The 25393-nt window shown below is 48.4% G+C and overlaps 2 protein-coding genes across 3 annotated transcripts; both read right to left on the reverse strand.

The window, feature by feature from the left end:
• Positions 1-25: 25 nt before the first annotated feature.
• CDC20 (cell division cycle 20) lies at positions 26-4886 on the reverse strand. Of its 2 annotated transcripts, none has more exons than XM_064589306.1 (11): positions 4750-4886; positions 4366-4595; positions 4102-4250; positions 3917-4013; positions 3607-3735; positions 3315-3511; positions 3109-3203; positions 2746-2974; positions 2455-2580; positions 1411-1528; positions 26-284 (listed from the first exon to the last, which is right to left on the reverse strand). In XM_064589306.1, exons 1-11 carry the CDS (start codon positions 4827-4829, stop codon positions 106-108), a joined length of 1629 nt encoding a protein of 542 aa, XP_064445376.1. In that variant the 5' UTR covers positions 4830-4886; the 3' UTR covers positions 26-105. The 2 variants fall into 2 exon arrangements, with proteins under 2 accessions (XP_064445376.1, XP_045753863.1); XM_045897907.3 differs by having other exon boundaries at positions 4700-4820.
• Positions 4887-8226: 3340 nt separating this feature from the next.
• Positions 8227-23528, reverse strand: MPL (MPL proto-oncogene, thrombopoietin receptor). Its single transcript, XM_045899113.3, has 12 exons — positions 23450-23528; positions 23168-23300; positions 22669-22847; positions 21832-22130; positions 21289-21451; positions 20902-21028; positions 16295-16473; positions 15988-16130; positions 13672-13831; positions 13421-13517; positions 10995-11082; positions 8227-10788 (listed from the first exon to the last, which is right to left on the reverse strand). Exons 1-12 carry the CDS (start codon positions 23526-23528, stop codon positions 10396-10398), a joined length of 2040 nt encoding a protein of 679 aa, XP_045755069.1. The 3' UTR covers positions 8227-10395.
• Positions 23529-25393: the final 1865 nt, after the last annotated feature.

A 25393-nucleotide genomic window follows, 5' to 3' on the forward strand; every position in this document is an offset into this window, starting at 1 on the left:
GGTAAGGCTGCTGGGACAGAGGTCATGCAAGGAGAAGAGAGGGAGACATGACTTTATTAGAAAAATAAAAAAACCCCGAAAACAACTGAGGTGATGAGTTGGTCCTTAACGGATGCCTTGGTGGATGAGGCTGCTCTTGGCTGCACTGGCCTTCTCCCGCTCCCGCCGCCGCGCAGGGTCCAGCTCAAAGCAGCGCCATAGCCGCAGGGTCTCATCTGCTGCTGCTGAGGCCACGGTGGCCCCATCTGGGCTCATGGTCAGACTTAGGACCCGGGCAGTGTGACCTGAGGCGTGAGAAGGGAGAGCAGTGCATATGAATGCAGACACCTCCAGCCTCCCAATATTGAGGGCCACCTACCTTTTTTGTTTTTTTATAACACTTCTGAGATAATAGAATTCATCCTTTTAAAATATACAATTCATTGGTTTTTAGTATATTCACAAAGTTGTGCAACCATCACAACAATAATTCCAGAACATTTCATCGCTCCATAAAGAAAGTCTCTCCTCATCACCTTCTCCCCCCAGCCCCTAGCAACCATCAATCTATTTTATCTCTTTGCATTTCCCTCTTTTGGACACTTCATGTAAACAGTCATATACAGTATGTGGCCTGCCTTTTGTGTCTGGCTTTGATCACTTAGCACCTACCTTTTTTAAATGTTGAACCATTTTTTAAATTTAAATTCAATTAACATATAGTGTATTAGTTTCAGAGGTAGAGGTCAGTGGCTCATCAGTCTTCTATAAGACTGCTTGACTGACGTCCCAGCTTAGTATCTCAGAGGCAGTTCAAACTTCACGTGTTCAAAAGGAAACTCATCACCATTCATTTCAAACCTGTTCCCCTCATGGGTTTTCCTTTTTTTTTTTCAGTTTCAGAGGTAGAGTTTAGATTCATCAGTTGCATATAACACCCAGTGCTCATTACATCACGTGCCCTCCTTAATGCTTATCACCGAGTTACCCCATCCCCCCACCTCCCTCCCCTCCAGCTACCCTCCAGTTTGTTTCCTGTCATTAAGAGTCTCTATGGTTTGTCTCCCTCTCTGGTTTCGTCTTGTTTTATTTCTTCCTCTCTTCCCCTATGATCCTGTTTTGTTTCTTAAATTCCACCTGAGTGAGATCATATAATTGTCCTTCTCTGATTGACTTATTTCACTTAGCATAATACCCTCTAGTTCCATCCACGTCATTGCAAAGGGCAAGGTTTCATTTTTTTTGATGGGTGAGTAGTATTCCATTGTATATATACCACATCTTCTTTACCCCATTCATCTGTCGATGGACATCTTGGCTCTTTCCATAGTTTGGCTATTGTGGACATTGCTGCTATAAACATTGGGGTGCAGGTGCCCCTTTGGATCACTACATTTCTATCTTTGGGGTAAATACCTGGTAAGCACCTACCTTTAAGCTCAGCCACCTTGGCCATGGTTGGGTACTTCCAAATAACCAACTGGTTCTGGGCAAAGCCATGGCCTGAGATGAGCTCCTTGTAGTGGGGAGACCAGAGGATGGAGCACACCTGTGGAGAGGGGTTGGGATGTGGGCACAACATAGAGCCAACACTACTCAAATGAGAACTAAGTCCATTTGAGTGTTAGGCACCCTGCCAGGTGCCAGACTCAGACTTGAATCATCACAGTTCTTATAAAAGCTTTTTGAGAGAATTATTATCCATTTTAACAGGTAAGGAATCAAGCAGAAGGAATTTCAGCAAGTTGCCTAAGATCACATGCAAATTTAATAGGTGGCAAAGCCAGAATTTGAACTCTGGCTCCAGAGCCCAAGTTTAGAATAGAATGAAGACTGCATGGGGGAGATGAGGGTGGAAGGAGGGAAAGCTGGAGTAGGTGCAGGGAGACCCCCCAGCAAGGGCCTCAAATGTCATTCTACCCAATGTGGATTGAGTGCTGTAGGTGCCAGGGAGCTACTGCAGGGTTTTAGGACAGTAACAGACAACCCAGATCCAGTGCAGAGGACAGACTGGAGGAGATGAGAATGCTGAGGGACCAGGGCAATGGGCCTCCACTGAGAAGAAGCATGGCCGTAAGGGGAGGGGACACATGTCAATGATACTGAGGTAAAAATGATGTGTTTTGGGGACTAGCTGAGGAGGATGAAAGATTCTAGGAAGTCTGGCAGATTTCTGAATAAAGTTCTGTCCCACTCCAACAATATAAGAGGAGAAAGAACACATTTCAGGGAGACAAGAAGTGACAAATGTAATTTAGGACATATTAGGGTGTTGCCGCCTATAGGGCATGAGGTTGGAGTTGAGCCACAGACATTAGTGTGGTCTGGACCTCTTGAACGAGAGCTGAGTTAGAATTTTGGAAATCATCAGGGCAGAGAGTTGGTGAAGCCACTGGAGGGGATAGTTGCCCAAGGAAGACTATACAGAGTAAGAATACTTCCGGGAGGGAGAGGCTGGAACAGGTAAAAGACTACCTGGGATTGAGCATCCACAGCACTCAGACAGGCCCCAGAGCAGACATTCCAGATTCGAATGTGTCGGTCGCTGGTGCCCCCTCCTGTTGCCAGGACATTGGACTGCCAGGGACACCAAGCTACAGCCTAGGTAGGATAAAGGTGGGGTCAGCAGGTACTAGAGCCAGACAAGGAGCTACAGGGGTCACAGGGTAATCCCGTCCCATCCAGTCCTACCATCCCGTCTCCCCTTAACAGTCCCCAGGTTCTGGGTGAGGGTCTGCAGAGGCCCCAACCCAGCCCTACTCTCACCTTGACAGCCCCTTGATGCTGGGTGAATGTCTGCAGGGGAACCCAGCCACCCTCTCCAGGAGCACTAGGCCACACGTTGACCAAGTTATCGTTGCCACCGCTGGCCAAATGTCGTCCATCTGGGGCCCAGCGCAGTCCACACACCTCCTGGCTGTGGCCGCTCAGTGTGGCCACATGGTGTTCCGCCACCCGAACATCATGGTGGTGGATGTGGCCAGAACGTGAGCCACTGCAGGAGGGAAGGGAATGAGGTTCAGTGTCAGTGCCACCAAACTCGGCCAGCAGCACGGAGTTGCTTCAGTTCAGAGGTGTACACCTCTGGGGACAACTGGCAAAAACCACAGACCAGCTAAAACCACAAACCTGGACACGATGTAGCTATTCCAGCACAGGGAGCTCACCCGGGCAGAATGACTGGTCATGTTTCGAAGCCGCTTCTGCTGCTGCACATCCCATAGCTAGAGAGAAGGCCGCTAGGATCAGACTGTGACTTGCCACGAACACCCTCCCGCCCGACAAGCCCCCTGGGTGTGGGCGCCGCAGAACTGGAGCACAGGCACAAGTCTCACCTGCACCTCCGCACTGCTGGTGCCCACAGCCAGGTAGTTGCCCTCTTTGATCCAGGCCACAGAGGATATATAGTCCCCAGGCTGCTCCATTTGCAGCAGCTGCAAGATGTCCCCAGAGCTAGCACTCCACAAGTACACGCTGCTGTCCAACGCCACAGCCAGTACATTCCCAGCGCTCCAGTCCACAAGGTTCAGGTCTGCCAGAGCAGGGAGAGGGAAGAACATGAGCTTGTTCGCCTGCTCCCCAGGCCCTCTTCCTCCATCCGATGGGCAAAGAGGAGGCTGCACTCACAGTAGTCATTCCGGATTTCAGGGGCGTCCAGGATTCGGTCTGGCAGGGAAGGAATGTAACGGCAGGTCTTCCGGCTGGAGCCAGGCGTGGCCTTCTGGCTGTAAAGCACTTTCAGTCTGTTCTGGTAACCTGTGGCAACGGAGTGGGCCCACACACTGGGACAACGGACTCTTCCCTGTGGCCCTAGCCTAAAGGTCAGATGAACACCTCTCCTTCCCTCTCTTAGGTGGGAAGAGCAGACAGGCATCTCGTCTCAACTGCAGGGATGGGCTGACACCTCCCTCCAAGAACCAAGAACTTTGGGTCTTACCCTCCGGGGCATTTTGTGGTTTTCCACTGAGCCGAAGGATCTTGGCTTCCTCCACATCAAAACCGTTCAGGTTCAAAGCCCAGGCTTTCTGATGTTCCTGGCACAAAGGGCGAGGGTGAGGCAGGATGGCATGATCCAGATTACACAGGCGGGCCTTGTGGCTTAAGCCCCTCTGGGACACATACCTTCTTGGTGGGCGTCTGGCTATCTTCAGGCTGGTTTTCCTTGCTCAGGAGGAAACTGGCCACTTCCATCTGGGAAGCACTGCGATGGGGGATATAGCGGTCACCTCCAGGTTTGCTGGGAGTGGTCTGAGCCTTGGAGCTGGATTTGCCTGGGGCAGGGAGAGGGAAGCCAGAGAGTCTGACCAGGCTCCTGGGGGAAGAGGCATGAAGGCCGCTCTCAGCCGTCCTCTCTCCCTCCCCGATGTCCCGCCGCACCCCACTGACCGGGAGTTCGGCCTGGGGTCCTGCCGGCGCTGTGGGATCGGTTGGCTGCCCGCATGGGTGAGGGAGCCGGCCCCGCGGCTTCCTTAGCTTTGCGCTGCCAGCGCGCGGGAGGTGCATTGGGGATAGGTGCGTCCAGCTGCAGCAGCGAGTGCAGGTCACTCTCGAACACGAACTGCGCCATGGCAGCGTCTGCAGAGGGAGGGGTCCTTGGAGAGGGTGCCCGCCGAGTCCTGGAGGAAAAGGCGACCGTGCTCGATCTGGGACGGCCGGCCACTCACTCAGGGCCACCCTGGCCGCAGCCCCGCCCGACCCAGGACCCCCGACCGCCCCTCACCTTCAGCCCCCAGCAGGTTCCAATCCCAGACCGACTTCAGCACTGCCTACCTACGCTTCTTAAACTCTCCGCTCCGAGCACTCATTGGCTCCTTCAAAACCCAACCGTCGCAACCGTCGCCTTCGCCCATTGGCCTTTTACGGCACAGGAGGCGGGTCTTCCGGTGCAAGTCACAGATCTCACGATAATCCAGCCATGGAGCGTGATTTGAAGAGTGAGAGAGTGAAGGCCGGTCCCCAGAGAACGGGTGTCTGAAAGCGAGAGGGGCGGGGCGGGGCGCGCCTGGGGGCGGGGCCTGCGCTGCCGCTGCATTCCCGAGCCGCTTCCATTCATTCCTCAGCTTCCCCTCATCCGCCCTTTACCTTAAAACTGCATGTGATGTGCGCCAGGAGTGCATTTGTTGTGATGGTGGAATTTTTGAATCACTTTTTTGTACACCTGAAGCCAATATAATACTGTATGTTCCCTAACTGGAAGTAAAATAAAAACTTAAAAAAAAAGAAGATACATATAAACACACATACAACGGAATATTACTCATAAAAAAGAATGAGATCTTGGCATTTGCAACAACATGGATGGACCTAGAAGGTATTAGGCTAAGTGAAACTAGTCAAAGAAAGATAAGTACTGTGTAATTTCACTTATAGTGGAATCCAAAAAAAAAAAAGGAAAAAAAAAACCAGAAAAAACAAATACAGAGAACAAACTGATGGTTGCCAGAGAGACAAGGTGGGTGGGATGATGGGTAAGATAGGTGAAGGGGATTAAGAAGTGCAAACTTCTAGTTATAAGATAGTCACAGAGGGCGCCTGGGTGGCTCAGTTGGTTAAGTGTCATGTCAGGGTCCTGGGATTGAGCCCTGCATCGGGCTCCCTGCTCAGCCGGGAGTCTGCTTCTCCCTCTTCCTCTGTCTCTGCCCCTACTCCCCACTCATGCTCGCGTGTGCGCGCGTGCTAAGTTAATACATAAAATCTTTTTTAAAAAATAAAAAAATAAAATAGTCACAGATGAAAAGCACACCATAGGGAATATAGTCAATAATATTGTAATAATGTATGGTGACAGATGGTGACTACACTTATCATGGTGAACATTGAGTAATACATATAATTGTTGAATCACTATGTTGTATACCTGAAACTAAAATAACACTATACTTCAAAAATACATATTTAAAAAATTTTTTAAAAACTGCACGTGGATTGTATTGGTGATATAGAAATGCAGATCTTGGTGGAGTGACCTAAAGCACTTGAGGCGTTCAGAAAAGGGAAAGGCGGCAGGTGGGCAGGGGTGGGGAAGGAGTTGAGAAGCTTAGGCACAGAAAGAAGGCCAGAGCTAGTTAGCTTGGTGCCTGTAGGAATGCTGTGAGGAAGGAAGTAGCACGTGTGGTTTTTTTGGTTTTTTTTTTTTAAAGATTTTATTTATTTGACAGAGAGAGAGAGCAAGAGCACAAGCAGGGGGAGCGGCAGGCTGAGCAGGCAAGGGAGAAGCAGGCTCCCTGCTAAGAGCCTGAGGTAGGGCTCCATCCCAGGACCCTGGGATCATGACCCGAGCCGAAGGCAGACGTTTAATCGTCTGAGCGACCCAAGTGCCCCACGTGTGTTTGTTCTTAAAAATTGTTTTGTTGTTGTTTTACAAACAGGGAAAATGAGGCTGGAAAAGGGATGAATTCCTTAAGGTCAAGAAAAAAGATCAGGACTCAGACCTGCCTGTGTGAATTGTGTGAATATGCTCAGAGGTGAAGCAGCAATAATAAAGATAATAACCATTTATTGGCCATCTACTAACTACTGTGTTTAAACAGTTTACATACATTATTGACTTTAATCCTTAATCCCAGAAGATACTCCATTCCCTTTTTATAGAAAAAGAAACTGGGTCAGAAAAAGGTTAGAAGCTTGCCTGAAGGCATACAGCCAAATAAATAGCGGAGCCAAACTATCTGGCTTATACCTGCACATGTAACCATATGCTATACTGTCCCAGAGAGAGGCTGGAAAAATCATGTTTTCAATCATTACCTTAGATCAACTCTGATGATGACAGAGAAAAATCTAGGGCTCTTAGCCCAAACTTAATGTTGTTATTATTTTTGATTTTTAAGTATTCATGTGTTTTTTTTTTTTTTTAATTTCCAATTACCTGGGTGACCTGGAGTTAGCAACAGGGGGACCCTGAACCTCAGAGAACATAGAAGAGGTTTTTTAGAGTCAGGCTGGTCAAGGCCTTAAATGTTAAGCTAAGGAGTTTGGACTTTATCAGCTAGGTATCGTGGAATCAGTGAGTTTCTGTATAGAGAGGAACCAAGCAAAACATGTCTGAACACAGGACATGGCCAGTAAGCTTCTGGAGTAAGGGTAACTGTAGAGGAAAAGAAGGATAGAGTATAAATATGGGGACAACCTCAGGGAATTCATAGATTTTAAAATAAAGAAATGAAAGAAGCCAGTGGAGATTATCCTGACATGGACCTTGAAGAGGGAGGACTTCTAAGATATGCAAAATGGTCAAGAAGACTGATGACAGAAAAGGTCAGATTTGGCCACTGACAAATAAATCATCAGTGACCTTGGAGAGAGCTGGATCAGAAGAGTGCGTGCTTGGGGAAGGGACTGTAGAAAAGAAGGCTGGGGATGGGAAGAGTGTAGAGGCAGCAAGCATGGGATACTTGCGTGAGAAATTTGGGATTGGGAAAAGGGCAGTGCATGGGAACTTGAGGGAACCAATACCAAGAGGCTGATGCATGTTTGAAGGTGAAGGCAAAAGAGCCACGGGAAATGAAAGAAGCCGGGAAAAGGCCAGCTGAGAGAACAAGGTGCTTGGATTACCTTACCCAGGAAGAAATGGGATAGAAAACACAGGGAGCTTTCCAGTCTAGGAAAGAAAGATCACTTCCTCTTACACTGGAGGGAAGGAGAACAAGGCTTTAGAGAAGGATAATTAGAGGCCAAGGAGCTGGTTAGATGGAAAAACTCACACCTGAAGGATTTGAGTCTAGGAAAGCAAAGGACATGGAAAGAATAAAATATAGGTGACATCTAGGCGGTGGAACAGCCCAGTTGGGATGATAATAAAAATAGTTCAATAAACATTGAGTATTTACTATGTGCTTGGCATTATGTTAACACTTTAATCCTAACGTAGGAAAACACTAGACAAAGAAGAGACCAAGTTCTGAAGAGTGAGGCTAAAGATTTAGGGGTATGGAGTGGGATAAATAGGAAAATCAATCTGGTGGCAGCATACAGGCTGAGTTTAAGGAGAGATACTGGAGGCAAAGATATTAGTTAGAAGGCTGTAGCAATAGCTCAGTGAAGATGGAGGAGATGGACCCTAGGAAGTCAATGTAGTCAGGACATGATGGCTGAGTGGGTGTAAAAGTGAGAAGTTTGGTGGCTTGGATCTCAATCCTAGCCTTGAGGCCCTAGGATTAGAGTCAGAGCCTTGACCATGGCTAGGGGAAGGAATTATGGAAAATGAGTATAGTGGATGTCATCCATTTGTCCCACTCAGACCTACTCTTCCGTCCGTCTCTACCATGCCCTGTGCCTTGTGAAGCTGATTTGTATGGCCTATACAATGGATTCCCTTGGGCTTTGGCTTCTGTTTGGGTTCCATAAATGGGAAGATACTATGGATTAAATTTTGTCCTCCCCCTAAACTCATATGTTGAATTCCTAAGCCCCAAATACTCCAGAGTGGAACCTTATTTGGAAATAAGATCACTGCTGATGTAATTAGTGAAGATGAGGTCATTTGGGTGAGGTCATTTGGGTTATTCAATCCAGTGAAACTGGTGTCCTCATAAAATGGGGAAGCTTGAACACAGATACATGAAGAGAATGCCATGTGAAGATAAAGGCAGAGATGGGGGTGATGCTTCTACAAGCCAAGAAACACCAAGATTGTCAGGGAACCACTAGAAGCTAGCATCTCGAGAGGCATGAACAGACACTTCCTCTTCCTGGTTAGGAACCAACCCTAATGATGCTTTGAACTTCTAGCCTCCAGTACTGTGAGACAGTACATTTCTGTTGTTTAAACCACCAACTTTGTGGTCCTTTATTACGGCAGTGCTGGCAAACTAATACAGAGGAGAATAGAGGGTGGAGGGAGAGTGAGCCTGAGCCTGACTCCCTCCGTGCCATGTCCTCACAGATTGGCTCTCTACCAAAGGTCACTCTAGGCAGCCCTCTCTTAGAGTGACTCTCCAGATCTAGTAAACACAATCCCCCCTTACCCCTTGATGTGCCTAGGGGTCGTACCAGCTCCCAGCTATTTTTAGCCCTGGGATACTGCACTCTTCCTTGACGGTTTTCCTAAATCCTGCCTTATCTTTATAAATATGCCCTTTATTTAAATCTCATCAAGATGCCCAGTTTGAGTGTGCCATTTATTTCTGCCAAGACCCTGATTAATACAGTGGGTATGTCTGGAGCAAATAAAAACTACCATTTATTTGCAAATTTGAACGAGTCAGAAGAATCCATAACCAGAATGGCCTAAGCACATTTTTTAAAAGATTTTATTTACTTATCTGAGAGAGAGAGCGAGAGAGCGAGTGCACGCACAAGTGGGGGAGGGCAGAGGGAGAAGGAGAAACAGACTCCTTGCCGAGCAGGGAGCCCAGTGTGGGGCTCAGTGCGGGGCTCCATCCCAGGACCCTGAGATCAGGACCCTGAGATTGGAACCTGAGCCAAAGGCAGATACTTAACTGACTGAGCCACCCAGGCGCCCCTGGCCTAAGCACGTTTACTGCTGCAAATGAATGGCCTAGAGGATGAGGGCGCTTGGCATGGGGTTAAGGTGGCATTGTCTGGAAAGAGTTCCTTCATTTAGAAAACATTTATTGAAGGTCTACTATCATGCACCAAGCACTGCTCTAGGTGCTGGGGGGCAAAGACAAATAAATCATGGCGGAGACAGACACATAAATGGTTACTTGCATAAAGCAGCACAGGTACGGTAGAAGTCAGGGTTGGAGATAAGAACTTTGCAATCGTCAGCTTACAGGAAAGGCAATGGACTCTTGAGGAACTACAATAATTAAGGGGTGGGAGAGATGCCAGGATAAGAGAACAGGAAGGAATAATTATAATTCAGATATAAACATACATCCTAGGCATTGTGCTCTACTTACACTAGGTCACTTATCCTCTTCACAACTCTGTGGGGTTCTGGCATTATCCCTGTTTTATAGATGAGAAAATCAAGGCACAAAGACTTTAAGTTATGTGCCCAAGGTCACACAGCTAGCAAGTGGGTAAGAGAGGAATTGAACCCAGCTTTGACTGTTGAGTTTATGCTTTTAACTACTCGTATACTCAGAGCCAGGAGAGATGGTGATACTATGGAAGCCAAGGTAGGAGAGAATTTAAAGGAGAAATGAGTACTCCCCATGACAGATGCTACGGAGAGATCAAATAAATTGAGGATTGACAAGATCCTACTGGACCTTGCAATCACAAGGTTTGACGTGAACTCTGCCTGAGTAGTTTCCTTAGCAAAGTGGGGGAACGAACTGAAGTCGTCTGAAGAGCAAATGGGAAGTGGGGATGCGGAGACATCTTTTCAAGGAGTCGAGCATTAGGGAGGAGAGAGAAAGCAGGTGAGTGAGAGGAGCTTAGTCAAATGAACCTGGAGTGAGGAGGGGGGTCCTGGCTTTAGGTCTGCAGCAGTACCAAACATTGTCAGTGTCGGGGAGCCCAACTATGAGGACAGACAGAGGGGGATGGCCGTAAGGTCTGAGATGTTTGTGCTGTGGGGTTGGGGGTAGGGAGGTTGGGAAAAGAGGTCGGGCGGGTTTGGATCTGTCCGGGGTATGGGGAGAGAGGGGCCTGCCAGCCGCTCAGAGGTAAGTAGGAATGGTTGGCGATGTGGGTGGTGCAGTAGGACCCCGACTCAGCCATGTGGGGGCACACACACAGGGGCACGGTCCCCGGGCAAGAAGGGGGCAATCCTCGGTAGTCCATCTGGGTCTGGGAGGAACACAGGGCCACGGAGATCTTCTCTGAGGACCTGGGTAGAATTTCAAGGGGGCTGGGTTCCACTTCCTCAAAGGCATCTGAGATTGCAGCCTTGGGCTGGGACAGTTGGGGGGAAAGAAGTCTGGATTAGAGCTGGTGCAGTGGGGAGGAGGACCTGGACTGTGCAGGAAGGAGGGTTAGCTGGGCATAGGGCTCAGGGATGGTATGCTGGTGGGCAAGGGCCTTGGAAAAGTGTGCACTGGGGCAAGGATCCAACTCCAGGCAGGGCTGGTGCTGGGGAGTGGAGAAGGGGATGTACTCACCGGACTCAGCGATGCCGTATCCCTAAGGTACTGGCCTAGGACCCGGTGCAGGTCTGGAAGTGAGGGCCACAGGGCATGCTTCAGGCTCCTTGGGGAGAAGGAAGAGGAGACTGAGTCACAGGAGTGAATTGGGATGGAGGAGGAGACTACTGAGGTGGTGGGGGGTTGAGGCTGAGGTTAGGGAGTAAGGCTTAGAGAAGTAAAAGTGTAGTCAAGACAATAAGATAAGGTAGAGGGGCATAGGTGAAAAGGAGGGAAAGGGGAGTCAGGGGAGGGGAGGTTCAAAAAAGGGGTTTGAGTATCCTCAAATATCCCTGCTTCAGACATCCTTGCTGCACTTGCTCTTCTCTGTGCCTCTTGATTTGTTCCCTTATTTCATTTAGGTCTCTGCTCAAATGTCATCCTGAGAGAGAAGCCTTCCCTGACTGCCCTGTCTAAAACAGTACCACCTCCCTTCCCCGTTCCTGTTTCCTGCTCTGCTTTCTTTTTCTTTCTTTCTTTCTTTTTTTTTTAAAGATTTTATTTATTTATTTGAGACAGAGAGAATGAGAGAGAGAGAGAGCACATGAGAGGGGGGAGAGTCAGAGGGAGAAGCAGGCACCCTGCCGAGCAGGGAGCCCGATGTGGGACTCGATCCAGGGACTCCAGGATCATGACCTGAGCCGAAGGCAGTTGCTTAACCAACTGAGCCACCCAGGCGCCCTGCTTTATTTTTCTTTACAGCACTTGACTTATTGTATACGCATTATATTATCACACATATTTGTGTTTGTCTGTCTCACTCCACTAGAATATAAATTCCATGAGAACAAAGAGTTTGCCTGTTTGCTCAGTCCTCTATCTCCAGGGGATAGAACACTGTCTGGCTCATAGTAGGTCCTCAAGAAATTAGTTCAAAGGGTGAATGAAGAGAACCAGAGCGGCTTATTACTAAGTTACTGGGGAAGGTGGTCTCTCTGGGAAGAGTATGGATTAAGGTAAGTTGGGGCAACCTGTAATTCTTTAGGTTTGTATTTCCACATGGAAAGACTTGAGTTGAACAACATTTCAGGCTTCTTTTGTGACCTCACTCATATCTCTCCAGGGGAGGAGTGATTTATCTGGCAAATTGGGGACAAGGAACTGAGTATGCCTGGTTCAGTAGCATCACCTTCCTCTTCTCCCCCAGCTTTTTTGTTGGCTCTGACTACCTGCATAGAGGCTACAATCCGGTCTGCTCATACAGATGAGTGAATTAAAAATTGAAAGAAAGACATGTTCAAGGAGAGATGGGAGCATAAAGGAGGGACGTCTAACCTAGTCTAGGGTCACCAAGAGAGGCTGCCTGGAGGAGTTGCCTTCTGAGATGAGTCTTCAAGAACCAGGAGATGTTACCAACTGAAGGACTGAGGGGGTATGGATTCTATCCTCGTGTTTGTTTGTTTTGTTTTACTTTTCTATCCTCGTGTTTATAACTTCCAATGACATTTCTCTTCAGCCTTAGTCTTCCCACATAAACAAGTCACTAGTAACATTTATTTAAGGGTGTGCTATTTGGCAGGCACTGTGCTGAGGATTTAAAGATGACCAAGTAAGGTATAGGGAAGGCATATAAAGAAGTAAATACTGTAAAATGCTACTGATACCGTGACAGAAGTCGGTGCTGGGGCACAAAGAGAGTAGCCAATAGGGGAGGGTTTAGGAAAGGTTTCTAGGAGGTGGTGGAGAAAGTTATTTAAAGATAAAGGGGTATTAGTCATCCAGGGAGGATATCCCCGGCAGAGAGGACATCATATGCAAAGGCACTGAGAAATAAAACCACTGGACTTGGGGAGGAAATCACTAACAGTTTGGCAAGGCTGATGCACAGGGTGGGAGGGGGTGGGAAGGCGGGCCCTGGGCCAGATTTTATAGAGCCTTGCTTGTCATTCCAGAGTCTGGACTCTATCCTGGGAGCTAGTAATGAGACTTCAGGAGGGGAGTGACAAGTTCATGTGTGCGTTTTAGAAAGATTATTTGGGCGGCTGTGTGAGGCTAGACTGGAGTGAGAAGAGGCTCTGTTTCCGCGAGCCCGGTAGTATTTGTAGGGCTCAAAAAGGGGACCATTGTTTGAGCAAGGTTTCGGGGGTGGAATGAGCAGACCAGGCCAGACTGGATAAAAGGGAGGGAGGCGCCTAGTGTTCTGGTTCGGGTGATGGGTGGACAGCAGCCCTGCTGCTGAGATGAGGAGCCAGGAGGTGCGGTTGTTTGGGGGTCCGGTAGAGCGGGCATGTTAGAGTGTACGGAAGCGGTGCGACTCCCAGGGGAGACTTGCAGGACGTGGCTGAAGCCAAAGGTGTGGACTTGCGGTCCTCGGTCCTCGGGAGAGCGGGTGTCATTGGGTAACCCTGGGATGCTTGTTCAGAGGCCTCCGGCCCCACCCGTCTCCTGAGTGACCGGGGCGGTACCTGTAGTGCGCAGGAAACTGCCACCTCAGCAGCAGCAGGCCCAGGAGGGCACTGAGGCCCAGCACCACGAGCAGAGCGGTCACCAAGGAGATCCAGGCTGAGGGACAAAACCAGTCAGACCTCTGCTGCCCTTGGCCGGAGCCCCGCCCCCAGGCCCGCCAGACCCCGCCCCTCACCGCCCGCCCCTCGCGGCGCCGGCGCCCCTCCACTCGCGCAGCCGCAGAGCGCCTTGGCCCCCGCCGGGCCCTCACCGATCTCGGAGGTGGTCTCCACGCGCACGGGGTCGGACCAGGCGCTCCAGGGGCCTTGGTAGGTGGGGCCGTGGAGCCTGGCGCGCAGCTGTAAGCGGTAGCGCGAGCGCGGGCGCAGCTCCAAGGTCTCTCCCTGGGCCCCGAGAGGCGGCTCCAGCACCTGCGCAGAGGGGGAGCGAGCGGGTGGGCAGGCTCCGGGCGGCGGCGCCCCGCCGTCGGGGCCTCGACAGCCTGGCATCCTTTTGGCCAAAGGCCTACCGCTTTGAATCTTCGGGGTACCCCCCCCAAAGAGCCTCCCTGACAGAATACATGCATCCCGGCGACAACTTGCAAGGTGGAGCACCCCGACAGAGAGGCATGCCCAACCTTAGGGAAACACGCCCCGACACACACACGCTGGCACACAGACCTCATGTGCACAGAGAACTAACTACTCATCCTGACACAAATGCAAACACACACTGACCAGGTCACGCGGACATCCCGCCAGAAGTGCTCCTCAGGATCCAGGTCAGGCGACGGAAACCCCGGGCACATTCAGATACTCAGGGCCACATAGACTGTTCACAAGTAACATGCATCCAGGAGCGGATGCTAGGTGCTGAGGGTACAAGGACAGATTCCGAGCAGAGGGAACAAGCATCATGTGGACAAGCAGGGAGACTAGCTAGCCATCATGTAGCAAACATTTATGAACTACGGGTGATATGCCAAGCACTGGGGAAAGGATAATGAAACACGGTTTCTTGCGAGTCTAATGAGGAACACATGCAAACCAGTAAATGATTACAAGTAATTAGTGCTATAATGATGATATAAGTAAGGCAGAATGGGCGCATGAGGAAGCATGCCATGCTGCCTGAGCTGCTTGGTTGGGGGTTACAGAGTAGTTCAGTGTGCTAAGAGCATGGAGCATGGATGGGCAGGCGAGGTGGTCAAAGATGAGCTAAGGCAGTGGTGGTAGGGATTTGAAGACCGTTAGTACAATAAACTCAGCTTCCGTGTTGATGAATGGAGGGAAGGGACAAGGGAGAAGGAAGAAGAGTCAAGGGTGATTCCAGGCTTGGATAACTGGTAAGTGGTAGAGCCACTGTCAGCAAACAGAGAAGTACGTTTGAGGACGAAATACCATATGGTTCCATTTTATTAGGTTCAACAACAGTCAAACCTTATCAATGGTAATGTCTGAACAGTGGTTATCTTGGGGTATGTGTGACTGTAAGGGGCATAAGGAGCTTCTGAGGTGTTAGAAATAACCTATATCTTGATTTGGGTAATGGTTAAATAGGTGAATACATGTACAAATTGATCAATTGTACATATTTTTTAAAGATTTTATTTATTTATTTGACAGAGAGAGACACAGCGAGAGAGGGAACACAAGCGGGGGGAGTGGGAGAGGAAGAAGCAGGCTTCCCACGAAGCAGGGAGCCCAATGTGGGGCTCGATTCCAGGACCCTGGGATCATGACCTGTGCCGAAGGCAGACGCTTAACAACTGAACCACCCAGGCGCCCCATTGATCAACTGTATATTTAAGATCTATGTATTTTACTGAATGTAACATACCCTGATAAAAAGGTAAAATAATCTTGGGGAGGAGGATGAGTTTAGTTTTGGATATATTGGGTCTGAAATGCCCCAGGGGGCTTTTATGTGGAGCTGTCTGGGAAGAAGTTGTATATACATGTGGTTAATGAGAATAAAAGTAGAGAAAGTAATATTTAATGTATATTGAGTACCTTCTATCTGCCAGGCATTATGCTAGATATTTATATATATAATTTTTACCACAACTCTGGAAGATAGATAGTTGTATCTCCATTTGACAAAACTGAGACTTCCAAAGTTTAGGTAATTTACCTAGGGCATAGAAGTTCCTTTCCATATGGGTGTTGGAATGGTAAGATTGGGCAGGTTAATGCATAGTCATTAAACTATAAGCTCTTACCTAGGATGAGCGTGTATATTTATCGAGAAGAGAAAAGAGTCTAGAATGGGACTATAGGAAACACAACATATTAAGGAAGGGTGGAAAAGGAGGAGCCAGGAAAGAGGGAGAAGGTTCAGCCAGAGAAGTAGTATGAGAATCAGGAGACTGATATCCCAAAGGCAAAGGAAAGAGAAAATTTTAAATGGGAGTAGTCAACAGTGTCAAATGCCCAAGAAAGATTAAGATACCAGTTGAATCAGATCAACATAGATATACAAACCCAAACCCAGATACATGGATACCTTCACTCTTGATAACAGACCTGATGAATCTTAGGAATACCCTGTATAGTGAGATCTGTGGACATGTTTTCCTCGATCGTACCTTCCAGTCTTGATGGCCTTCTCCTGTGTATCGGAGCTGATAGCAGGTCTCTTGGGCTCCCCAGGATGATGGGTGTTGCCATTCCAATTCCAGCTGCCCACTGGAGACCTCCCTCCAGTGCAAGTTTGGAGTGGGGATGAGCACTACAGGGAGCCAGCAGGGACTGGCCTAAGCCCTTCTGTGCATGAGACATCATGCCACTAGGGCCATGGGTCAGAAGTGCCAGAGCTGGTGGTGATCCTGGGTGTGGGGTCAGGAGCGGTAGGGGCAGAAAGTACGTGGGAGGAGAAGGGAAGAAAGTTCTTACCAGCCTTGTGGATCCAGAAAGGGGAGCCCAGGTAGCTGTGAACAGCACCCTGGGCTGTGGTCACCTCCACAAGGATGTGAATAACACTGTCATTTCGTGACTTGAAGTGGCAGCGGGAGAACTGGGAGGGCTGTAATCCTGGATATTTCTCCTCTTCACACTTCTCCCAGATGGGGTCCCTAAGAATCATCCCCGTAGTCACTGAATCAGGCCTGCCTCTGAGACTAATTCTGATAATTCCTATCCCAAAGGGGATATGGCCTGTGGGGATTATAATCCAACTCCTCCCTTGGATGGGCTTCCAAGGCTTTCTCTCTGTCACTTCCTGCCATGATGTTTTGTTTTCTGAATCTGACTTTGGTGTCCAGCCTCTTCCTCTTAAGGAAAGAGCTAGATGATTCATGAACACAGCTTGGGCTCTACAGCTCAGGTCTTAACTTGGTCTGCAACTCTGGTACATGACTGATCTCTGCTCCCATTTCCTCATCTGCAAAATGGGTTAAAAATCCTTACCTCACAGGATTGTTTCAAAGAGCCTTCATCTTTATGGTGGAAAGGTCCTCATGTTTTTAATCTCATACAGCAGGCCTGTTAGTCACCTCTCTGTGTTATTCTACTATTAGATGATTACAACAGCCTCCCAGCTGGCTTTTCTGCCTTCATTTTCACCACTCCCTTGTGGAGTTTGTCCTCCACATGGCCGCCAGAATTTGCTTCCAAAATTTTGATCTGATAATGCCCAGAAGAGATCACAAATCTGTCCATTTGTTTGAATCTTTCCCAAGGCCACATTCAATGAGCCACCTCTGTCTCCGGCCTGGATTAAGGCAAACTTCTAACTGGTGACTCTGCTTCCACCTTTACTTCATCATTTCACAGAGAATAATACCTTTTTTAAAGGAAAGTCACATCATGTCACTCTTCCACTTGAAATCCTTCAGTATCTCCCTATCCCCCCTTGAATGAAATCCAAACTCCATGCCAGGGCCCACAGGACTCGATATGGTTCAGTTCCTCCCTACCTGGCCATTCTCATCTCCTACAATTCTTACACCAGTCTGCCACCCTTCATTTACACGAGCCTTCTTGCTGCGCTACAAATACGTCCCACTCACTGCCTTTGCACTACACCTTGCCCTCGATTGCTCTGACTCTAGATCTCCATGTGACTCATTCTCTCTTTGCCATTTAGGCCTCCTGGTGAGGCCTTCTCTGACCACACAATCTAAATTAGCATCCATCCCCCATCCTCCCACTTAGTCTCTATCATATAACTTGTTCTTTGGTCTCTTTACTTCTTTGTCACCCTTCCTTTCCCCCCCCTCAACTAAAATGGAAACCCCAACAATGTGGAAACATTTCTCTTTTGTTTATCACTCTAGCCCCAATGCCTGGCACGTAATCACTCTCGATAATTGTTTATTGAACAAATGAATCATGTCTCCTTCCTGATTGTCATTCCTAAATGGCTAGTTCTTACTAAAATTATTTATTAATGTATTTATGTGTTTACTTCTTTATTCAACAAATAATTAACACGATGTGCCAGGCGCTGTGCTAGGCACTATGAATACATAGAGGAATAATCAAGGAGCTCTCATTCCAGTGGGAGAGGCAGAAAAACAGACAGATGGTATTTTTCTGTGGTGTGGACTGGCTGGTTTGGGGGTTATCAAGGAGGATAATCTAACCCAGATGGGGAGGGTCAGAGAATACTTGCTGGGCAAGGCAGTGCTTAGACTGAGTCTTGGACTATAAATAGGACAGGCAAAGGGGACAAACAGGCATCCCAGGCACATGCTTGTGCACAGATAAGGGATATGGGGCTTTGGGGGAAATTCTAAGTGGTATAGAACTCTCTTAGCTTAGAGGGCCTGGTGATGAGTGGTAAATGGGAGAAGGCAGACTAAGATCATGGATGGTCTTATGGCCTTTCTGAGGAGCTTGAACTTAATCTTGTAGTAATCATGGAGACATGTAAGGATTTTAAACAGAAACTTGTCATAATTAGCATTGTACTTTGGGAAGATCACTGTAACTGCAATTTGTAGGAAAGAAATTTGTGAGGACAGACTAGAAGTGGAGAAATCCAATAGGACACTTTTATGGACGAAGGACCAGAAACAGGGTGGCGGCAAAGAAGGTGGAGAAAAAGAGATGGATTCAAGGGATACTGAAGAGGTAGAGATGATTAGACTGTTTCTGATTGGACCTGGAGGGTGGGGAAAAGGCAGAAGTCCATGGAAATCACCATGTCAGGCCTGGAAAATTGAGTTGATGGTAAGATAGGGGACAATAGGAGGAGGAGCAGGTTTTGGTAGAAGAAATGATGTCAGTTTTGCTTCCCTTTAAACCATTCATGGCACTTCTAGACTATGGAAATCTGTGCAGTTATTAAAAATAATCAGTTACATCTTTTTGTAATGGGCTCCAAGACACATTTTTAAGTAAAAAAAGTAAGTTGGCAAACTATATATATAATGTGATCTGATTCATATTGAAAATGAAATGTTGTGTATAGACATGTATAAGTCCATAGAAAAACTGGAAGAGAACATTAAAACTGTTAATGGTGGTTTTTTCATGATTCATTAATTTAGCGATTTTTTTACTGAGTAACTGCTAAGTTCCATGCACTGTGGTAGGTAAGAATACATCAGTGAGTAAAAGCAGACGTTGACTTTGCCCTTAGGGATCATGTATAGTCAAGATCAGCCCCTCTCAACTGGAGTTCTGAGACAGGATGATATTATCAGTCAAATAACCACATAAAGTATAAATGTAAAATTGTAACTGTGATAAGTACTTAAGAAGGAGAGGTAAATGGTACAGTAAGTATGTATAATAGTGCTATTGGACCTGATGAGGAAGATCAGGGGAGGTTTCCCTGAGGAGGTGACATTTGAGTTGAGATCTGCAAGATAAGTAGAAGTTAAGACAGGAGGGCTGGGTAGACAGCATGCACAAAGACCCAGAGGCAGGAGAGAATATGGCAGACAGAAGGGGACCAAAGAGTCATAGAGGGGAAAAGGCAGCATAGTGTTAGATGAAGCTGAAGGCATTCAGGGGCTGAGTCTGTTAGTACTCTATAAGGCCACAACAGGGTTTTTCTTCTTCTTCTTTTTTAATCCCAAGATCAGTAGGAAGCTATTGAAGATTTTAAAGCAGAGAGTGTTATGAGAATGATTTGGAGGATTTAAGAGGTGATCAGTTAATAAGTCTCCTCAGTAGCCCAAGTGAGACATCATGATGGCTCATACCAGGGGAATGGCAGTGATGAAAAAATGTGGACAGATTCTAGAGATATTTAATAGGTAAAGTCAACAAGACTTGGTAACTTTCTTACACCATACATAAAAATAAATTCAAAATGTTTGAAAGACCTAAATGTGAGACAGGAAACCATCAAAATCCTAGAGGAGAACACAGGCAGCAACCTCTTTGACCTAGGCTGCAGCAACTTCTTACTAGACGCATCGCTGGAGGCAAGGGAAACAAAAGCAAAAACAAACTATTGAGACTTCATCAAGATAAAGAGCTTCTGCACAGCAAAGGAAACAGTCAACAAAACTAAAAGGCAACCTTCAGAATGGGAGAAGATATTTGCAAATGTCTTATCAGATAAAGGGTTAGTATCCAAAATCTACAAAGAACTGATCAAACTCAACACCCCAAAAACAAATAAGCCAGTCAAGAAATGGGCAGAAGACATGAACAGACACTTCTCCAAAGAAGACATACAAATGGCTAACAGGCACATGAAAAGATGCTCAACATCACTCATCATCAGGGAAATACAAATCAAACCACAATGAGATACCACCTCACACCTGTCAGAATTAACAACACAAGAAACAACAGGTGTTGGCGAAGATGCAGAGAAAGGGGAACCCTCTTGCACTGTTGGTGGGAATGCAAACTGGTGCAGCCACTCTGAAAAACAGTATGGAGGTTCCTCAAAAAGTTAAAAATAGAACTACCCTACAACCCAGCAATTGCACTAGTAGGTATTTGCCCAAAGGATGCAAAAATACAGATTCGAAGGGGTACATGCACCCCAATGTTCATAGCAGCAGCAGCATCAACAATAGCCAAACTATGGAAGGAGCCTAAATGTCCATTGACTGATGAATGGATAAAGAAGATGTGGTGTGTATGTGTGTATATGCCATATATATATATGTGGAGTATTACTCAGCCACCAAAAAGAATGGAATCTTGCCATTTGCAACAATGGAGCTACAGTGTATTATGCTAAGCAAAATAAGTCAAAGACAAATACCATATGGTTTCACTCATATGTGGAATTTAAGAAACAAAACAGATGAACATATGGGAAGGAAAAAAAAGAGAGAGGGAAGCAAACCTTAAGAGACTCTTAATGATAGAGAACAAACTGAGGATTGATAGAGGGAGGTGGGCGGGGGATGGGCTAGATGGGTGATGAGGATTATGATGAGAGCATCTTACGGGGATGAGAGCATGGAGGCCAGTTGGTTTGGGGACAAGGGAGGGAAGTGAAGAGGATCAAGAACAATCTCTCCCTTTCTGCATTGATCATGCCTCTCTCCCATGACATCAAGCTCAATCAGCAGTTCAGCTCTCACCTGTCTCTGGGGCAGCACCGTGCCCTGCTGTGGTAGAAGAAGCCTTGGGAGCTAGCATGGTCCTGTTGCTGCCACTGACAGGTAACATTCTTCAGGTTCAAGGTAAAGCACTGCAGTCCAATTTCCACTGAATTAACAGAAGAAAGTCCCATCAGGGCCAACACATTCCCACTCTATAGGGTATCCAGATTATCTTTACACACATAACTTGGAATATTTACCCCCATTCTTTGTTCTCTCCCTGAATATAGTTCACTCTGTCTGTCCAGTGGCAAGTCTGAGGTTATCAGGAAGGACCATGGTTCTCAGAGCTGCCATATCCAGTCCAGACCTCTCTAGAGATCTTTTCTATCTCCTCCCCATCTTCCCACTCTTTTGTTGACTCACCTGCATCTCCAGGCAGGTCCACAGTTGCAGGGAGGGACCAGGATCCCCAGGAGCCAAGGAGGGAGACCCCATCGGGTTGGCTGCGCAGCTGGAGCCAATAGGATTTACCAGGCTGGAGCCCTGAGATGAGGCAGCTTCCACTCCTCACTGTTAGAGATGAAGCCTTGGGAGAAGAATCCCAGCCTCAGAATCTAGGTCTGCCTCAACCAAGACAGCCTCCATCTCTTATATTTGAAGATGGAACTGAAACGCCCATTTCCTCACTGGATAGATATGCATACAGACTAGGGGCCAGGTCAGTGGGTTTCGGGTGGTATTCAGAGCTTTTTAGGGAGATCCCTACTAATTCAAAGGCCTGAAATGCTCAATTTTGTTGGTGTGAATGACCCAAAGTGGGAGATTCCTAAATAGACATGGCTCCCAAGCCCATACTAACTTCCCAAGGACCAACCCAGTCCGGAATCCCCAAAGTATGGCCTATCCTTTCTTGGGGCAAAATTTGGGGTAGGAGATAGGAGGTGGGGCAGAAGAAAGCCAGGATACTTCTCTAGTTGGGGAAGTCTGCTCTGGTCCATCCTGTTGGGGCATCATGGGCTGAGCACATGGAGGCTGGTGCAGAGCTGGGACTGGGTTTAGTCTCTGCAGAACTGGACAGCAGGTTTCTGTGGGCAGCAGCTGCATGACTGTGGGACCAATGGAGTTGCTGGGATCCTTGGGGCCGTAGCGAAGTTCGTGCCTCAGGAAATCACTGATTTCGGGAGCTGGGGTCTCCCAGCTGATCTGCAGTTCCCCTGGCTGGCTCCCACCTGAAGCCTTAATGATATCTGGGGGAGCTGGTAAGCCTGGGGGCAAGACAGGGTACACAGAACTCTCTGAGTGCCACAGTCTATGGCTCAACCCATGGACTGTACAGAGGGGAGCTGGAAGCTGGGTTGGGGGCAGCCCCTGGATTCTAGAAGATCACGGGCCATTGCTTTCTTGGAGGCCAGGGCAAGGAGGCTCCTTATCCTGTTCTCCTTTCCTCATTAGAACAGTGACCTCACTGTGGCTTTGTTAGACTCAGTGCTCCCAAGAACAGGGATCTCTTCCTCTCTATAGCCTTTCGCCTAGCACAGTGCCTGGCACATGGTAGGTATTCTGTAACTGTGGAATGAGTCAATGAATAGGTTCATGATGGGGCGAGGGCACAGGTTGTCTCTGGTGTGAAATGAAATCTAGCTCTGGATGTGAAGAATGATAAGGGGGTCTTGAGGTGCCTCTGGCGGTCTGGTCATGAAGGGCATCCACGTTGGCCTAAAAGAGCACAGACCAGTCTGATCCCAGGAGCTGGACTGAGGGCAGCAAAGAGGGGGGCCAGGGTGACAGGAGGATGGCCCTTACCCACACTATCCACAAAGAGCACCCGCTGGGTCAGAGTCTGATTCAGAAACATGTTCTTCACCCAGAGGTGCAGTGGAAAGAAGAGGCGAACTTCATCCTGGGCTGGAAACTGACACACATATCGGGTCCCAAAGGGGGGCACGCTCTTGTAACTCAGGGGGCAGGCACGGGGCTTCTCCCTGTGGGCGTAGGAGAAGGCTGTTCCACCTACATGGCCACCAGGACAGGCCCTGAGGACCCAGGTCTGGGCCCAAGCCCAACTTCTATTTCCATTCCTGCCATTTTTCTACTCAGTGCCTGGGACAGGTGGGGTTAGGGGTTATGTATGGGCTGGTGCTGGGGATATCCAAAGCACATCTGTTCATTAAGTGGCTACTGAGGGCATGCACTTGGAGTAGTCCTCTGATAGGGCCCAAAGGCAGGGAAGCTCCAGGAGCTGGGTTCAGCTGAGGTAAGGACAGGACAGATACAGGGGAGCGTGGCACAGCCCAGCACATACCCTGGGTACGCATACAGCAGCTGGTATGTTCCATTGGGCGCTGCTTCTTCCTCATCCCAGAAGCAAGTGAGGTCCTCAAATGTTCGAGAGAAACAGTTCAGGGGCTCTGAATCCAAGGCCAGAAAGGAGGCATCTGAAGAACAGTTGGTGAGTTGAGCTCTGGGTACTCGCAGGCATGTTTATGGGCAAGAGTAAGGGGCTGGTGGGAGCCTCCTACCTTGCACCCCTCCCAGGGCTCCCTCTTCCTGGGTATAGGTGATCTCCACCCTCCATACACCTCACCTTGGCTGGTGACTTGTGCCAGGTTTTGGGGGGCCAGGAGGAGGCAGGAGGTGACCACCAAGAGGGCCCACGAGGGCATCTTCTCCGGCACTGTGTGCCTGGCTTAGCCCATCCTCCCCTCAGGAAGCCGGGCCCCAATCCCCTCCCAGGCCAGCCCCTCAGGTTCCTGTCAGATACAGCCCCACGTCCTGTCCCTGTCCCTGCCCCTGTGGGGCCCATCCAGACCACACTGGGGCCAGGGGCCAGGGGAGGGGGAGTGGGAGTGGGCAGGAGAGTAAGAGGAATTTGAAAGGGAAGATATAGGCCTTTTGGTGGGAGGCAGATGGGGGTTACATTTTTGACCGTGAACCAGAAGGAGACTGAGCCTATGTGTGTGATGATGTCAACTCTTATAGAAGGGTGTATTATCAACAAGAATAGCAACATTTACTGAGCACTTACTAAGGACTTTGTATCTATTGACTCAGCTCATCCTCACAATAGTATTATTTCCACTATGGAGATGAGGAAACTGAGACGCAGAGAAGTTAAAAGATTTGCCTAAGATCACAGACCTACTGAGAAATAAAGCTCAGGAGGTCAAGCTTCAGAGCCCAAGGGCTGAACAGCTATGCCATGCTACTGGAAGGCATAATCCATTGAGAAATGACTGCTTCACAACCATAACAAAATGGTGGCCATTTCCACTTAAATGGGTTCTGTACCTTTGTGCCCAAACACATTGTCCCTGGAATTGGATGTGCACCCTCCCTGGTGGGGAGCCTCCAGAGCTGCCTCTTGTCCATTGCTACTCAAAGTGTGGCCTGGAGACCAGCAGCAACAGCATCACCTGGGTGCTTGTTAGAAATTGCAGAATCTGGGGCGCCTGGGTGGCTCAGTCATTAAGCGTCTGCCTTTGGCTCAGGTCATAATCCCAGGGTCCTGAGATCGAGCCCCGCATTGGGCTCTCTGTTGAGTGAGGAGCCTGCTTCTCTCTCTCCCCCTCACTCTGCCTACTTGTGTGCTCTCTCTCTCTGTCAAATAAATAAATAAATAAAATCTTAAAAAAAAAAAAAAAAAGCAGAATCTTAGGCCCCACCCCAGACCTACTAAAACAGAATCTGCACTTGACCAAATCCCCAGATGATTTGAATACACATTTCAGTTTGAGAAGCACTGGTCTCAGCTCAGCTGTGCTCATCTTCTTCACGTTAGTAGCAAAAGAGTCGGTATGATGCCTTGTGTGAAGCCCAGGCTGCCTCCTGGGAGTGCTGTAACTATGGGTGGCTTTTATGCCACCTCTCAGAAGCTCTGACTCTTGCTGGAATAGGGGGGACCGCATGCCACATGAACTCCTGCATTGAGCCCCTCCAGCCTCAGCTGGGGCTGCCATTGCTGGCTCTATAGGATAAGTGGCCTCAATATCAACCTTTGCTCTCCTCCTGAATTAATGTTACACAGAGATTTGCGGGAGGTGGGTGGGCAGGGAGTAAATGGAAATCCTTCAGCCTTCCTGTGAGGTCTTAGTTTCTCTGACACCATTTGTCTGCAAGAAGTCCCTGAGGCCAGGCTTGTCCTGATTCCTGTCCAGCTCTCGGGTTACAAGGACCAGCTTCCTCTGTCCAATGGATGCCTCCCCCAGCCCCCAATCAAGGGCCACCCAACCTCCAGGTCAAGTGATCAAACCCGAAACCTCAGTCCTCCTTGATTCCTATCTTTCTCTTACCCTACATTCAATTCACTAGTAAGTCCTCTTCGATATTCTTTCAAAATGTACCCTGAATGTGAATACTTTTTACCACCTCCCGCCGTCCGGGTCCAAGTCTGGGCTACTGCAGTAGGTTCCTACCTGCCTTCACTTGTCCCAGGTAGTCTGCCCTCCAGTCCTCCACAGGACAGAGGGAGCTGTTTAAAATGCAAATCAGAGGCGCCTGGGTGGCTCAGTTGGTTAAGCGACTGCCTTCG

The sequence above is a fragment of the Mirounga angustirostris genome, unplaced genomic scaffold, assembly GCF_029215605.1.
Source record: "Mirounga angustirostris isolate CCGP_5_RB_7025 unplaced genomic scaffold, mMirAng1.0.hap1 SCAF_4, whole genome shotgun sequence".
Taxonomy (NCBI): domain Eukaryota; kingdom Metazoa; phylum Chordata; class Mammalia; order Carnivora; family Phocidae; genus Mirounga; species Mirounga angustirostris.